Source organism: Silurus meridionalis, chromosome 21 (assembly GCF_014805685.1).
Source record: "Silurus meridionalis isolate SWU-2019-XX chromosome 21, ASM1480568v1, whole genome shotgun sequence".
Lineage (NCBI taxonomy): Eukaryota > Metazoa > Chordata > Actinopteri > Siluriformes > Siluridae > Silurus > Silurus meridionalis.
In genome coordinates this window covers 12,226,642-12,239,831 of record NC_060904.1, presented here as the reverse complement: position 1 = coordinate 12,239,831, position 13,190 = coordinate 12,226,642, and the positions used below count along the sequence as shown (strand labels likewise).

General features: G+C 38.0%; 1 protein-coding gene across 1 annotated transcript in view; it reads left to right on the top strand.

Moving 5' to 3' along the window:
* tmem245 (transmembrane protein 245) overlaps positions 1-13,190 on the top strand; it is a 29,094-nt gene that overhangs the window by 14,482 nt on the left and 1,422 nt on the right. The window contains exons 13-17 of the mRNA XM_046834033.1: positions 1,251-1,371; positions 1,635-1,780; positions 7,478-7,578; positions 9,471-9,645; positions 10,046-10,240. Of these exons, the coding sequence (XP_046689989.1) occupies positions 1,251-1,371; positions 1,635-1,780; positions 7,478-7,578; positions 9,471-9,645; positions 10,046-10,240 (738 nt within the window). The remainder of the gene's footprint in view (positions 1-1,250; positions 1,372-1,634; positions 1,781-7,477; positions 7,579-9,470; positions 9,646-10,045; positions 10,241-13,190) is intronic.

Below are 13,190 nucleotides of genomic sequence, written 5' to 3'. Positions count from 1 at the left end.
TGATCTGAAAACTAATCTGCACTGAATAAACGTTAAAGATATTGCGTCTAGAATACCGATTCCTTCCGTGAAAGTTTATCGATTTTACTTAGGAAGAAGGAAGTGCTGATACGTTAGACTAGCTTGCTAATTTTGAGTGAAAAATGTTGACCAGACAGTTGTCTCAATCTGAAAGTTAGAAACGGTCTCATGTAGCTGATTTTTCATCCTGATTTTTTGGACAAACGAATGACCCTGATTAGTAAATCATTTTTACCGTGTATTGTCGGACTCTGTCCTTACTCCTCCATGCTTTTCAATTGCTATAGAGCAGGGGTCACCAACCGTTTTGAAACTGAGAGCTACTTCTTGGGTACCAATTAATGTGAAGGGCTACCAGTTTGATACACACAGTTTTCAGTTTTTGATCTGAAATAATAATTTCAGATCAAAAACTAATTATAATTAATGATATTCATCTATGTGAAGACACTGATCATGTTAATGATTTCTCATAATTATCATCAACAATGATTTAACAAAGTAGGAAACAGCTATTTTTAGAAAAGGCCCGCGGGCTACTCATGTGGACCTTGCGGGCTACCTGGTGCCTGCGGGCACCACGTTGGTGACCCCTGCTATAGAGAGTGTAACCACTGGCAACACTTAGACATTAATATGTGGATTTGAAAATATCGCAATTAAGCATAAAACAATGTGTTTGGCATTAAAAGTAGCATTCTTGTTAAAACGCTTTATATACACCTGATACCTGATATAAAATTTGTAAAGGTCCAGTTATGTTAAATACTGAAGGTCTGGAGAAGCAGAAAGTATCTTTAGCTTTATAAATGTCGAGTTTATAGCTGTAGATGAGACCATTTTGAAGTGATGCTTTGTTTTTTTTAATGGTGATTTGAGTCACAGACTCAGCTGATGATCTGCTCCAGAAACTGATCTTATGGTTTAAAAAATAGAATCATGAATCAATGAATTTTTTTTCCCTTTTGCTAAAATCTTTTTCCGGGATCCCACTTCTCAATTTAATTTTCTTGTAGTGTGTTTGTGTTTAACATTGTATTTATTTGTATTTTGTATGAAATCAAATTCTCTGATATGGAAATGTAAATTTGTGTGTGTGCGTGTACATCTGGTTTCCTTGTCACTATGTAATTAACCTCCTGTGTGTGTGTGTCTGTGTGTGTGTCTGTGTGTGTGTGTGTGTGTGTGTGTGTGTGTGTGTGTGTGTGTGTGTGTGTATGTGTTTGTAGATTGTGGAGTCTCTGGGTCGTAATGAGTCGAAATGTTGGTTTGCTGATCTCCACAACAACTACGCTGCTTACTGTACTGTTCCACAGCGGCACGGCGCTGCTCAACTTTGTCCTCTCGCTGGTAAAACACACACACACACACACACACACACACACACACACACACACACACACACACACACATGCAATGCGTGCACAGTGTATTGACTAAGGTTTCTAAGGTGCTTATTGTATAAACATCAGTATTGTGCTGCCGCAAGGAAAAGCAAACACATCAGTAATGTGTTTAGTACGGCATTCGGAATTGCACACAGAGTGTGTGTGTGTGTGTGTGTGTGTGTGTGTGTGTGTGTGTGTGTGTGTGTGTGTGTGTGTGTGTTTTAGGTGATTTTCCTGACCACACTGTTTTACTTACTGAGCTCCAGTGGAGAGTACTACAAGCCTGTGAAATGGGTGATTAGTCTCACACCCCTGTCCCAGCCTGGACCTTCATCCAACATCATCGGCCAGTCTGTGGAAGAGGCCATAAGGTACACACACACACACACACACACACACACACACACACACACACACACACAGAGTAAAGTACTTTTACAAAGCCATGAACCCACACTATAATTATTTACTAACAAACACGGATATGTGGGTGGATCTAGATATGTCATTGTTTGGGCAAGTTCAATCAAATCAGGACTTCACCCAAATTAATTCAAATCACTATTTATGCAAAAAACCCTCTGTGATGGCTGTTCTGCTCGACAGTACAGTACAAAAATCTTCAATAAAAGTAGAGTGGGTAGTGTTTCATTAGATATGATTTATTATTTAATTTAATTAGCCTTCATTTATTTAGCTTGAAACTGCATTCATGATTAACAAAATACCGATATACATGAGCAAATTTATATATAAAAAAAAAAAAAAACGAAGCATGCCACTGTGCTTATTGGCACCTTCAGTGCTGCAGATATTTTTTGTACCCTTCCCTTGATCTAGAAAGAAATAGTCTTTCTTACTCTTTATTTAGCCTCCCTATGATTGTAGCTTTTAGATGTAAAACAGTAGTTAGCGCTCAGATCATGCATCTACTACTAGCCTAATTGTAATACCAATAATGTAATACAATCATGATATTGGCCTCTTTAACGAGTATGCGCATATGTTTAAAATATATGAATTAATAAATAAATGTTCATGTTGGGTACAATGATACTAATTTTGTTCATGTATTGCAATACACTTGATGGCACTGAGGTGTGATGTGGGTGAGGCTGGCACAGGTTTCATGGTATGGGTAGGTTTAAGAGGTTAGCAGCGTCAGTTTAGATATAATTAATGCAAATGCAGTTTCCACTGTGTTCTGGTGAAATATTTGGGTTTTTTTTTTTGGTTAAAGTTTGCATATGGTGGTTTCCCAAAATTATATCCTATTCCTAAAATAAGAAAAATATCCCAATATACCGCCTCGCTTTCAGTATCGCAATATATTGTATTGCAACCCCTGTAAACCCTGTGTATCATATCACCAGATTCTTGCAGATACACTGCCCAAATAAAATTCTATATTTTCACTCTATACCCTTATCCAAATAGCTTACTATTCACCAAATACACTATATCTCCAAAATTATGTGGAAACATGAGCATAAGGTTCATATGTGCTTTTGGACCATCTCATTCCACATTTTGCTGTTATAAAAACCTCCACTCTTCTATGAGGATGTTCCACTCGGTTCTGGAGTCATTTATTCAGTTATAAAGGCGTTAGTAAAGTCAGGTATTGATGTAGGGTAAGGAGGCCTGGGGTGCAGTCAGAGTTCTAAGTCATCCCAAAAGATCTATATCAGGCCACTCGACCATAACTTGATAGAGTTTGTGTTGTGTATAGGGGCTTTGTCATACTGGAACAGGTTTGGGTCTTCTAGTTTTCATACGAAAATACCGCATCCAAAGACACCCAGTACAATTGTGTTTCTCCAACTTTGTGGTAAAATATTTGTTAATATCGTATCGTATACTTACCGAAAACGTTAAAGCTTTGTGTCAGAGTGGAAAGTGGATGACAAGTGAACAGACAAGTAGTTTCTAACAGCTGCTAGTCAAGCCAAAGGTTTTTTATTTTTTAATAATAATAATTTCTCAATATAGCTTGTATACATTGGAACAAAATGTTTTCTCCAGAACAGTTCTCTAGATGAAATAAAGCACTAATGCAAAAGAGAATCAGGCGAACTTAAAAGCCTTAAAAAAACTGTTAACTATTATCTAGTTTGGTATTAGATTGGGAGGCTTATATAAAGAAAAAAAAAAACAGGTCCCCTGGTGGTCTAGTTGTTAGGATGCGGCGCTCTCACTGCTGCGGCCCGGGTTCGATCCCCGGTCAGGGAACCGACCCCAGCCATTAGGGTTGCACAAGCCTTAGTGCCGGTCCCAAGCCCGGATAAATAGGGAGGGTTGCGTTATGAAGGGCATTCAGCATAAAAACATGCCAAATCAAACATGCGGATGATCCGCTGTGGCGACCCCTAATGGAAGAAGCCGAAAGAAAGGTTTTTTTTATATAAAGAAAGAAAAAAAAAAAAACAGAATGTCCATACAGAACATACATAATAAAACTATTCGAGTTGAGTAAAGTGTTCTATTATACACACTCAAAGACACGGGCAGCTGCATTCCTGATTTCTATATTTTTTAAGCTGTTTTTTGTCTGTAATGCTCTAATAGGTTCATGCCACGTTTCCTCTGAATCCTGTACCTGGAAACGAAACAGCTGTATTATTCTAATATTTGATCAGACAAGGTGGGCATAATCTGTCTACCATTCTAGGGAGGAAGACTGATGAGAACTGAGTAAATAATGAGTAAATAATACACTCTTTGTGTGGAAGGGATGTGATGCTCGGTCTTACCTGTCAATCACAATCAAACCATGCAATCATGTATGTCTATGGGCGCTTGAATTTAGAAAAAGACCGGAAGCTCTATCCTGTGTTACTCTGTACCATTAGAAGCAGTTTGGAAAGATCCGATTGGCTGCCTACACTCATCTCAGTGGCATTTCCTTCTTGCAAGGTAATGGTTGACCTGGTCAGTGGCTGGGAATAGACAAATGAACAAATTAGGGAGAAATAAGTGAAAATGATATTTTTTACTTGTGGTTAAGATTTATTTTACTATTATCCAACAAATCTTTAGTACTGGCACCCTTGGTTTCATTTTTAGGTTTGTTTAGAGTAGATTGGATTCAACTCATTGTGAAGTAGAAGTACATGGTCAGTGAAATGCAGTAAGCATTTAACCAGAAGTGCAAATATTAATTTATATAAATATACATATGTATATACAATATCATATTATAGGAGTGCAAAGTACAAGGTACAGGTGCAAAGACCAGCTCAATGCTGTTGTCTAAGAATAGGTGCAGTATATACAGTATTTCCCCGCTTTATCGTGGTTTGAATCCGGCGCCCCCTGGTTTAACGCGGAATTGCGTTTGCCACATAACTAATTAGTTTGGCTGATTTTCCCGGTCTCTTGCGAAAGCACGTTACACCAAAAAACTTATAGGGAATTGTTTTTATGGAGTTTTATGTTGAATTTTATTAATAAAAATATTATTATTAATTATAAAATGAAGTCAAATGTTAATACAGTGCAGTACTGTATACATAAAATAGCATTTTCATTTTATTATTAATAGAGTTCAGATTATTTATATAGCGTCTCACAGATGGGAGAGGAGTAAACAGTCTATGGATGTGGTAAAAGATGTCTTCGATAATGCTTCTTACCCATCGTAGGCATATGTCTTTGATGGAGGGGTAGCTGAAGTGTTGGGCAGTTTTCACTACCCATGGGGGCATTCTGGCTCGTGACAGTGCATTTGTGGTAGCGGTAGATCAGTGGTTCAATCTCTGGGTTACTGATCAAATGGTCAGTGGTTCAAGTCCCAGTATCGCCAAGCTGCTACACTTGGGGCCCCTGAGCAAGGCCCTTAAACTTCTGTGCTCTAGGGCTGCTGTGTCATGCCTGACCCTGCACTCTGGAAAGAAAAAACTTCACTGTGCTGTTAAAGAACATGTGACAAGTATAAAACACCTTTCCTTTCTTACCCTTTTAATTTAATTGCCGTACCACGCTGTGAAGCATTAAGATGCTTGGGTCTGTTATCACTCCAGGCCAAACACTGTCTGTGCTAAATACGTGATGTAGAAACCACCATTTTATTCATTTCAATTCAGATTTATTTGTACAGGAATTTTAACAATGGGCATGGTCTCAAAGTGGCTTTACACAGACCAGTTTAGCATTTTTATATTAAGAAATGAAGCTAATGCAGCCAATGTTGCATATTTCAAGTATTATTCCATTCATGAATTATGTAGTTAGGTATTATTCAATAATAAAAGTCTCTCAGTGATATACTCGTGTACTTTTCTAATCAGTTTTTGCCTTGATTTTAAATTTTAAGATTCTGATTCTTTTACCACACCTGTGGCTGCAGTACGCGGTGTGACCACAAGATGGCAAGAGAGATCTATCATTTTTACACTTCAGCAGAACAAAACTAAATTTTATTTTCTTTCTTTTATTCGTTTTTTTCTTTGTAAAGTGTTGATTTATTACAGATTATTGCTTCGAGTACTAAAGCTAGCACACACATTTTCCATTTCAGGATGCAGCTGTGGCTGTGCGAGTTTTTGTCATGGTCGAAAGGAAACAAGGCGAAGAATTTGCATGATTCACACTGTGCCGTTCCAGGGTTGTTAAGGAAGTGTGTGTGTGTGTGTGTGTGTGTGTGTGTGTGTGTGTGTGCACGCCTTCAACCAAAGTGGCCCAGATATTCAGTGGAGCCATTTTCATGTTCGTTTAAACATTATGGTGAAAAATGTGGTTTTCCTGACACGCACTTTCTGTCTCTCTCTTCCTCTTTCTCAGGTTTCAAAAGTCAGAGGTTGCAGAGTTGCTTTATTGTCTTTACAAATATTAACATTTGTATTGCCATGAGTTTGGGTACAGGGTTATAAAACAAACAGGCAAATACCTACAGAAAAAAATATTAAAACAAGCTGAAAAAAGTAGTTAAAAAAGTTTGTCATGGAGTGTTAGTGTGTTGGTCTGTGTCGGTGGTGTGTTATGTTGGTGGTGTGCTAGTGTGTGTCTCAATATTGTTAGAGTGTGTTTTATTGTGTGTATGTGTGTTGGTGTGTTATGAGTTTGTGTGTCAGTGTGTGTTATTGTGTGTTAGTCTGGGTTGGTGGTGTGTTGGTGTGCTAGTGTGTATCTGTTTAATGTGTTTGTGTGTCAGTGATATAAGTTAATGATAATTGTCAGCATTGTGTGTGTCTGTTTTTTTGCTATGTTTGTGTGTGTGTGTGTGTGTGTGTGTGTGTGTGTGTGTGTGTGTGTGTGTGTCACTCATTGGTGTTGGTAGTTTGTCTGTAGTTAGTTGGTGGTGTGTGTTGGAGTGCATTGGTGGTGTGTTATTGTGTGTTTTATGTGTTGGTGGTGTATGTTAGTGTGTGTTGGTGTGTGTTTTATGTGTTGGTGGTGTATGTTAGTGTGTGTTGGTGTGTGTTTTATGTGTTGGTGGTGTATGTTAGTGTGTGTTGGTGTGTGTCTATGGTGTGGTTGTAGAGCAGTGACTCAGGACCAGTCGGATGGGGGGGGGACAGGTGTTGCTCAGCTCGTGCTATTGCAGAGTTGTATAATGACAGGTGTGTAGGTTGCACTCTCTTCAATGTTTCCAGAACTGATTGGTCTTTTTCTGTGCTGCTGTGCTGCTGCTGATGTTTCTGTGCACCTTTAAGATCATTTCGCAGAACTCTGCATGCACGATCTCATTTGGATGGTTTGTCCCACTTATAAATCGTAGTGCAGGTTAAATGGGAAATAATTAGAGCCAGATTGGAATAGGGATTCCTACAAATGCTTTGTGTTACTCACTCAGAAGTTTTCAGATGAACTCGTATTTAGATGCAGGTGAAATCTGGAACGCTCCATTTCATGTGTTCCTAATCTAAACGTGTGTTTAGTTGCCTAAAAGTCTCAGGCTAATACTGCTGAAGCAGCTCTATGTTCTGCTCTACATCCTGAGCAGTGGGTGAGAGCAGAGCCAAGTCATCTGCATACAACAGGGGTTTAATCTCTCTCTCTCTCTCTCTCTCTCTCTCTCTCTCTCTCTCTCTCTCTCTCTCTCTCTCTCTCGCCCTCATGCCCCCCAGAGGTGTATTTGATGCGTCTCTAAAGATGGCAGGATTTTACGGCCTCTATACCTGGCTTACACACACTATCTTTGGCATCAACATCGTCTTCATCCCCTCAGGTAAGACAGACATGCTTAAAAGTAGTTGCTTATTTATACACGTGTGTTTTATTTGCATACCCCGACAAACACACACACACACACACACACACATGTTGCCAGGATTCTGTAGTCTCCGTCTTATTTCTCTTACCCCTTTCTGTCCACCCCCACATTTAATGGAACACACACATTACACACACACACTGCATCTCATAAAAGCAAGTACACCCCTCACAGTTCAGCAACCATCTTAGTTTATCCTCCCCAGGGTAGAGCATGCATTCCTCCCAATACTATAGAAAGGAAAATTGGATATATTTTAGTAGTCAAAGTGCAGTTTGTACAGTAGTACAGATTTACTGTCCTCTCAAAATAATTCAACATACAGCCATTAATTTCTGAATAACAATAATAAAATATATATAAAAAATAACGAGAGTACACCCTAAGTGAACGTCAAAACTGTGTTTTATTTTTATAGTATTGTTCCTATAAAACATATAATAAAACGGTTGTTGAAATGAATCAGATTCGCATCGGTGCATCGGCATAAAAGTTAACGATGTGATGCATCGATTTAAAAAAGTCGGATGCAAGTTGGCATTTGTACCGCATTGCACGATTTTTTACTTTTGCATCGGTAAAAAACGATTTATTTATATACAATTATTAGATGTGCTATACTTTTATTATTTAGAAAGTGAGCAATATTTTATGCGTAGATTGATTTATTCTCACTAAACAGTTTCTCCAATGCGTTCCCTCAGCAACTGCGGTTACGTTAATATGATCACAACACTACAGAGATCGAGGCGTGTCCTGAGAGTCACATAGAATATAGATTAACATGGCAGAGGTAGAGCTGTAATCTTCCTGGAGACAGTAAAGGAAAAGAACCTCTGGTTTTATTAAAACATTTATCTTTGTTTCTGTTGCACTACAAAGGCCTGTTCGTGAAAGGGCCATGCATTAGAATTCAGAAGGCACTTAATTAAGCTGAACCAAAGAAATAAAAAGTGTATAAACTGTACCATAGTGAATCGAATTCCATCAGATTTTTTCTATTGTGTGTAATTTACATGTCATTTATCATAATGATAAATAATTCAGCATTTTTGCTTTAATCATCGTTTTGAGACACTAGAAAAAACTTTTCCAGCAGTTTTGATGAATAATTGTGTTTTCGAAGTACCAATAGACATGAGGGATTGGGTTGTTTATTTGTCACTCGATTCAAGTTGTGAACATGTTTGAGAATATATTAGTGTTGCACAATTAACTATAATTGTACCAAGATATTTGACTTCTAAAACTAATAACACATTTATTAGAAAAAGGATATGTGAAGAATAAGAAATAAAATACAATGGGGTGTTCGATTTCAGGGAAATACCATGAAGTTGATTATTTTCACAGCACGTCCAGTTAATTTGTATATTTGTATAATGTTCTTCGAAACAATCGGTTCCTATCATCACTTCACTATAGCATCTATACACATCAGTTGCCTACTCATATTCTCCTATTTCTCTAATGTTGATGATAATAAAAGCTCCATTCAGTGACATTTTTGAGGTTTTACAAATTCATCCATTTTCAAAAAGGAATGCAGACGTATGAAAGGAAAAAACATGGACGTGAAAGCCTGTTTAATTGGAAATTCTACTTTGATGAAAACCTGCAACACGTTTAGCCTTTTTTGTTTTAAATGAAACGAATAATTGTATTTGTCGCCGTTATCGTGCGGTCCTAAGTGAAATATTAATTCCGAGTCAGCTAAGAGGATTTATTCCAATATTATTTTAGAGACATTTCGACTTAGTAAACTTACAAATAATATATATTTAATGAGTGCTTACTCTGCGTGTGTGTGTGTGTGTGTGTGTGTGTGTGTGTGTGTGTGTTTGCAGCGATGGCAGCTATTCTTGGTGCCGTGCCATTTTTGGGCACATACTGGGCGGCATTGCCTGCTGTGCTGGATCTGTGGCTGGCGCAAGGTGAAGGTGTTAAAGCCCTGCTGCTGCTCCTCGCACACCTGCTGCCCACCTACTTCGTTGATACGGCCATTTACTCAGACATATCAGGGTGTGTGTGTGTGTGTGTGTGTGTGTGTGTGTGTGTGTGTGTGTGTGTGTGTGTGTGTTGTACAGATAAGTATTGTGTCCTTGTTTGAATGACTGACTGGCTGATTCCCAAATGCAAGAGTGTTTAATGAGATTAATTACGGCAGAGCAGGTAATGCATTCAGTGTTTGAGGAATTAACAAGGACATCGCAATGTTCCTCACCCTGCAGGGACACGGTAATTCGTGTAATCAAGCTGTGTGCGTGCGTGTGTGTGTGTGTGTGTAGCAGGGGTCAGTTTTATTAACTTTTATTGATCCTTCTACTCTAAAGTCAGTTGCTGTTAAAATATGAAGGATGTGTGTTCTGATTTTAGCTTGCAGCCCTAATATATGTGTGTGTGTGTATGTGTGTGTGTCTAGTGGGGGTCATCCTTATCTGACAGGCCTAGCCGTGGCTGGTGGAGCGTACTATTTGGGTTTAGAAGGAGCCATCATAGGCCCGATCCTGCTCTGCATTCTGGTGGTAGCATCCAACATCTACAGTGCCATGCTGATGAGTCCGAGCAGCAGCCAACCTACACCAGTGCAGAGCAACTTCCCTCAACATCTGGGCAGGTATATGAAAACACACACATACACAAACAAACAAATGCAGATCAGCTTTAGCGTTCCTTTATCATAGATGTAAGCATTACAGAATACAACCTTTTTTCCACTCAACCAGATCATTTTCATTTCCTGGTCTGGTTCTCTTTAAGAGTGGGTGGAGCTTAAAAAATACTATATTCACAAAAGTTGTGTTTGTATTTAATGACTTCTGGATCTGCTTCTCTAAAAGCTGGATCATACCTTCTTTTGACAGCATGCATTCCTAGGCAAGATGGCTGCCCCCATATCTTCTGGTTGTTTGGAGTATCATTTGGGAGCTTTCTTAGAAATTAACACTACATTCGCACGTAGTGCAGCATTACCAAAAATACTCTTTGCTTGTTTGTGCAGCCACGGAATACGTAATGTGGAACTGCATCACAAATCATAAATGCAAAAAAGATGGGCCATGCCCAAAATGGCAGCATAAAAATGAAGCTTGAAATGGTTTTTACAACAAATCTTTGGAGAGGGAAGACTAAAAATAAAACACATGCACTTCAGAGAGTTCCTGTGCCACCATTTGCTTGTTCTGTTGTTGCTACAGTGAACTGTCCAAAAAATGTAATATATATATATACTGTAGATATTTATTCAGGTAGGTTGATTAAAAAAAAAAGATTTTTAAATGAATTCAAATGCAAGACAATTTTTTTCTTATATTGAGGTATTGCGATTTTTAATAAAAAATGTTGTAGCGCACATACAGGGACAGATACATTGTCGTTGCACCAATGGCAGAAGAGACATTTTCGACATCCGACCGCATTTTCTGCCAACGAGTATATGCCAAGAATAGCTTCTGCAAACATATTTAACTAGAGAATTTTTTTTACATTTATTTACACCATGTTAAACCCTTTATTAATGGCATGCCAACTAAAAATACGTTCCTTAACCAGATGTTTTTTTCAAATTACTATTAAAGAAAATGTTACTTCAGTCATGTTGTTGTAGATATGTTTTAAGTTGACTAGTTATACTACCACTACTTCTTTCAGCTGTTCCTGTTAGGAGTTGCCACAGAGGATCATCCGTCTCCATAAGTTGACTAGTTATACATAAAAAGAATAAAATAAAATTGAAATCCTGAAAGTCAAATATTCTATATTTAAAAAAAAACATGAAATTTGAATTTTTTGCCATATTGGCCAGTTTAAGAATCATAAAAATGTACTTCTATAATTAATTTCACCTAATCATTAGCTGTTAATTTTTGCGATTTTCTTTTTAATCGGAAATAATGGATTGTTGTCAAGAACATTAAAAAGCTTCACATTCTGTAGTTTCTGCAGTCTACAGTCAGTCTACAATTCTGTATTCTTCAACAGTCTGTATTTGACTCAGGGGTTTTATTTACTATTTTATTTTTAAGTTTAGTATGTAGATAAAAAATTTTTTAAATAAAAATTGTTCACACCTTCCAAAAGATTAGAATAGAAATGTGTTTCATGACAACAGTTATGATGACGGAACGTTTTAGACGGAGCTTTCAAAGTTCAAATCGGAAACCAGATCGGACAGGGATGTTGTGGGTGTCACTTTTAATGCTTCAGATGTACAGAAGATACAAACGTGGTTATGATGCAGTATGACACTTAAGTACAGTATCTTACAAAAGTGAGTACACACCATTTTAGTATCTTCTCAAGGGACAATATAAATAACTGCCAACTAAAGTGAGTACACCCCAAGTGAACATGCCAAAGTATGAATACAGTGGAACCCCGTTGGACGAGCATAATTCGTTCTTGAAAATTGCTCGTAGGTCCATTTGCTTGTACGTTCGAACTGATTTTCCCCATAAGAATGAATGTAAAAGTGATTTAATCCGTTCCGAGACCTCATCCGATCGCTTATTTCTGCACTTATAAAGTATTTGTAGCCTGTTTTAACAAACAAATACACCGCAAATTACCGTAATGTAAACATAATTTAACACTTACTCATGTGGTAGTGGTTGATTGCGAGTGTGAAACACACACCACGCTCATAACCTCCTCGGTTTCCATGGTATTTCTATTTACTTTCGTTTTCACAGCACCATCACTGATTTTATTGGGAGAAATTTCTCAAGATTTCTAGTAAAATAAAAATATAAAACTAAAAAAAGTTATGTTTTTGCTGCACTGAACAACGAGAGCGACCGAGTTTGCAAGCGAGTTTGCTCGTATCTCCGTTTGCTCGTACTATAGGTTGCTCGTACAACGGGGTTTCACTGTATTTTGAATGAGCACCAGTGATATCCAGCACTGCTCTAATCCTCCTGGACATGGAATTCACCAGAGCTGCACAGGTTGTTGCTGGGATCCTCTTCCACTCATCGATAATGACATCACGGAGCTGCTGGATGTTAGACACATGGTAAATCAGTTTTAGGGTGTTACTGATATTCTTATAGCTTTGGCCATCATTGAGGATTTGAGAATTAGAATTGTTGCTTTCAACAGACTTCTTTGCAATGAGATGCCATGCTAAACATCCAGTGGTCAGTATGAGAGAATTTTACTCAAAGCACCAAATTTTAACCGCAATTGGTCCTGTCAAGCAGACACTTTTATCACTTAGGGCAGTGGTCCCCAAACTTTTTTGCGCCACGGACTGCTTTAATGTCAGACAATATTTTCACGGACCGGCCTTTCAGGTGTGGCGGATAAATACAACAAAATAAAATTATATGACCGACATAAAAACTGGTATTTTCTGAATATAATAATAAACGTGAATCCACTGTGTTGTTTTTTGTTCATTTTGTTAGCTTGGGGGTTTGAATTTAGCAGTAATGTATTATATGTTACCTCTTTAAGAAGGTAGCAGATGGAGGTAAGACATGTGACCGAGGCATCATGACATGCAGCAAGAGTGAGTCATAGACAGATGTGATGGAGAGAATCTGGTAATTTTCCAAAATATAACA